At 41.4% G+C, this 3,142-nt stretch overlaps 1 protein-coding gene across 16 annotated transcripts in view; it reads right to left on the bottom strand.

Annotated features, from left to right (window-relative positions):
• Nucleotides 1–1,011: 1,011 nt before the first annotated feature.
• The window catches only part of ATXN2 (ataxin 2), a 51,240-nt gene continuing 49,109 nt past the window's right edge, over nt 1,012–3,142 (bottom strand). For 8 of the 16 annotated variants that reach the window (XM_083804176.1, XM_083804188.1, XM_083804185.1 and 5 more), the window contains one exon: nt 1,012–2,708. In XM_083804176.1, coding sequence (XP_083660302.1) covers nt 2,505–2,708 — 204 coding nt within the window. In that variant the 3' untranslated portion in view covers nt 1,012–2,504. The remainder of the gene's footprint in view (nt 2,709–3,142) is intronic. The other 8 variants (XM_083804184.1, XM_083804189.1, XM_083804186.1 and 5 more) reach the window with 2 other exon arrangements.

Below are 3,142 nucleotides of genomic sequence, written 5' to 3'. Positions count from 1 at the left end.
CTCGTTTCTCACTTTTAGTATTTCGTCTGATTCCCTGTAGGTGCCGGGGTGCTATTTCAATAGGTGGGGGGTTAACAGCTACTAAAAGACAGAAACCTCCCTTAGAAAGGAGAAAGCCCACGCGAGGAAGCTGTTCCTTCGCAGAAGGCTCATTCAAGGAGTCTTGCTCCAAGTCGCCACCACCGCTTGTGATGTTCTTGTGCCCCCTGCTGCCCACCTGAATTCACTTACATTGATTCTCTCCATTTTACGGCACCGTTCACGTGAACGGAATAGGACAGAAGCTACTCAGTGTTTGTCTTCCCCCGGGTGTTTTTTGCCAAGCCGTGGTGCGATGTGTTACCTGCCGTCCACATAAGCTCGCGCACACAACAGTCTCCTTGACCTGCCTCTGAAACGCAGCTCCATTATAATCCAGTTTAATCAATCAGCATCACCTGTTGGTTAGCCATTTTAGGATGCGTGCACCCTACAAGAGCTGGGAAGACCACAGTATTTCCTAAGCAGCGGTAGTTACCCTGCCTGTTGCCAAAGGATGGGGCAGGCAGTGGCTTTCTCCTATCATTCTCCCCACCTTTCTACACCATTTTGTTAAGCAAAGCTTACCCCGATTTCTTCCTTCGTCTCCAAGCAGCGCCACTGGCTTACACAGCTTTATTTTAAACATCAAGGCCCAGTCGGGGCGTCTTCTGTACACCAACCACAACAGTGTAAAGCCATTAGGGAATGGGTCCGAATGCAAGAAATTCTTTGAAACCTGTATCAAAATTCTGCTTCTGAAGCCTTCAACTTCTTTGTGCAATGACCCTGCAAGTCTGCTACGACTGACTTGGTTTCACAGCAGGAGGTGTGAGGGGGGCACACACACAAGACAGCAGCAGCACACGACAGAAACACATGGTGAAGCTTACCTGATGCTAAATAAAACAGCTTTTGATCCAAAGGGGAACGAATGGAGAAAACATTAGAGAGAGAGACTGGTAAAACAAGACGCAGACGATAAGTAGGTCAGTTTTTAAAACTTTTTTTATTTTTTAATTTTTTTTTAAGTTTTTATTTTATATTATCTACAAAGTAAAAGTTTTCTTAACTTAAAAGTTACATCACTGTCTCACGATAGTGATTATCTCATCAAACGTGATTTATAAATAATAATTCATCAGTTTGACGATTAGAATTTTTTTTTTTTTTACTGAACCTGTTTCAAGTTTAGTTAGAAGTAAAAGGGATCTCCAAGTCTTGATTTTTAGTGATAATAGCAGCAAGAATCACTCTTGTTACTTCTTTTGCTAGCTGATGAGTTCATAACTTTGAAGGGTCATTAAAAAATAAATAACTTCCAGTTTTCAGCAAGCAGAGTTGGGGCACTTGCAGGACTCAGATACAGTGCATGGAATTATGGAATAGCCCACAAGTTCCTAAATGCCTCTACTCAGTCCAAATCTCTCCCACTGCAAGATGAACTGTTAGCATTCCTAGTGGATGTTACAAGAAATCAATTTTTTTTTTTTAAACAAAATAAAATGAAATTCTAGTTTTCTGTGCTTCCAGTTGGCAGAAGCAGTAGAAGGAGGGTATTTGGCCTACAAAAGGTATCCAGCCTTTCAGTTATTCCAGATGAGCCTTACAACTGCTGTTGGTGGTGGGCTTGTACTGTAAAAAAAAAGTTCAAATGTAAATAATAAATTGGCAAGCCACACAACAGTTTGCTAGTAAAGTGGTCACAGGACAACTACTGAGCTGAACTTTTTTTTATTATTTTTTATTTTTATTTTTTAAGAACAAAACAATACTCTGCATATCAAGATGTCCTTTGGATATTTTTTTTTTCCTACCTAAACCCTCAGAAAGCATCTTTGTTCTGCTCACACATTCCCCAAGAAACAAAATCAGGTATCTAGTTCACTAGAAAAGTTTAGAGGCTGTTTGAAAACAAATAATAATAAAGAAACCTAGGCAACGTTTAAATTTAAAGTGGAAAGAAGTCACACAGCATCTACTTTTCCCCCAAAGTAAAGCTGCAGAATGTTACTCTGAATTAAATAGACTTCAATTGTCATTTTACTTCGGTCATTAGAAGTCTAACAGCACTACCCCCGAGCAACATTTTCACTCCTATCCTGAAGTCAAATCGCTATAAATTTAATAAACCCCCAGATCGTTATGAACAGGCTACACAGACAGTCCATCCCCCAAGGCAAAACCACGGCAAAACCTGGAAGAATACAGTCCCACAGCGCCAGTGTCTGCATAGTTATCCATTTCTGTACTCAAGCTACAGAGAAACGAGGTCTTTGCTAAATTAGCTAAATCTCGCATGCTTACCTAGGCATTTGGGCTGGCAAAGTATAAATGCTAAATGCAGAAATAGCCTGCCTTCAGCAGCCTGCCACTCTAAAAGGACATCTTCAGCTTTTTTTTTTTTTTTTTTAACGTTTGTTTGTTTGTTCTTTTCCCCAAATCTGGTTTGTAACAGTCCTCCTCACTACTGTGACCTGGCTCAGTTAAGGTGCAGGTCTCCCGGGCACACACTCCTCACCTGAAGGGTGCGTCATATAGGGGAAATGTGTTGTTGTCGAGACTGGAATGGGCTGTAGTGCACTTTGAGCGATGGCGGCTTGGGGACCACCAGGTGGCTGTGTCGTCATTAGCATCATTGGAGCATGGGCAGTTGGGTGAGAAGGAACCATTCCTGACTGTACATGAGCCTGAAACAAAGAGCTCTTTAGTATAATGGTCACAAGGAGGCATCACTCCTGGCCACATGACTATCAAGTTTTCTCCAGCTGTACCAGTAAATCCAGAGATTTACTCCATTTTAACTAGATTAGCTACTGGGATTAAGTCAGAGATCTTAACACAAAAATAACAGCTAAAAAAAAAAAAAGGGCTCAAATCCTCACTGCTGGCTCTGAGTAACATTCTCAATTTTAGCAATTTGGACAGTGCACACTGGGAGAGACTGACAGCGTTAAACTGTGGGATATTTAAAAAAAAACTCAGCAACAAATCTTCAAAAACATTATTGTTAGTAACCTAGATCAAAGCACTTCCTATGCAGAGAATGCACCGGGTACAGATCTGAACTTCACACGCACTAGAGGTCTGGCATCCCATCCTCGGCTTCTCATTACACAACTCC

This window comes from Anser anser (genome assembly GCF_964211835.1).
Source record: "Anser anser genome assembly, chromosome: 18".
In the NCBI taxonomy this organism is placed as follows: Eukaryota; Metazoa; Chordata; class Aves; order Anseriformes; family Anatidae; genus Anser; species Anser anser.
Note: the sequence above shows the minus strand (reverse complement) of the source record. Positions and strands in the feature narration are given on the sequence as shown.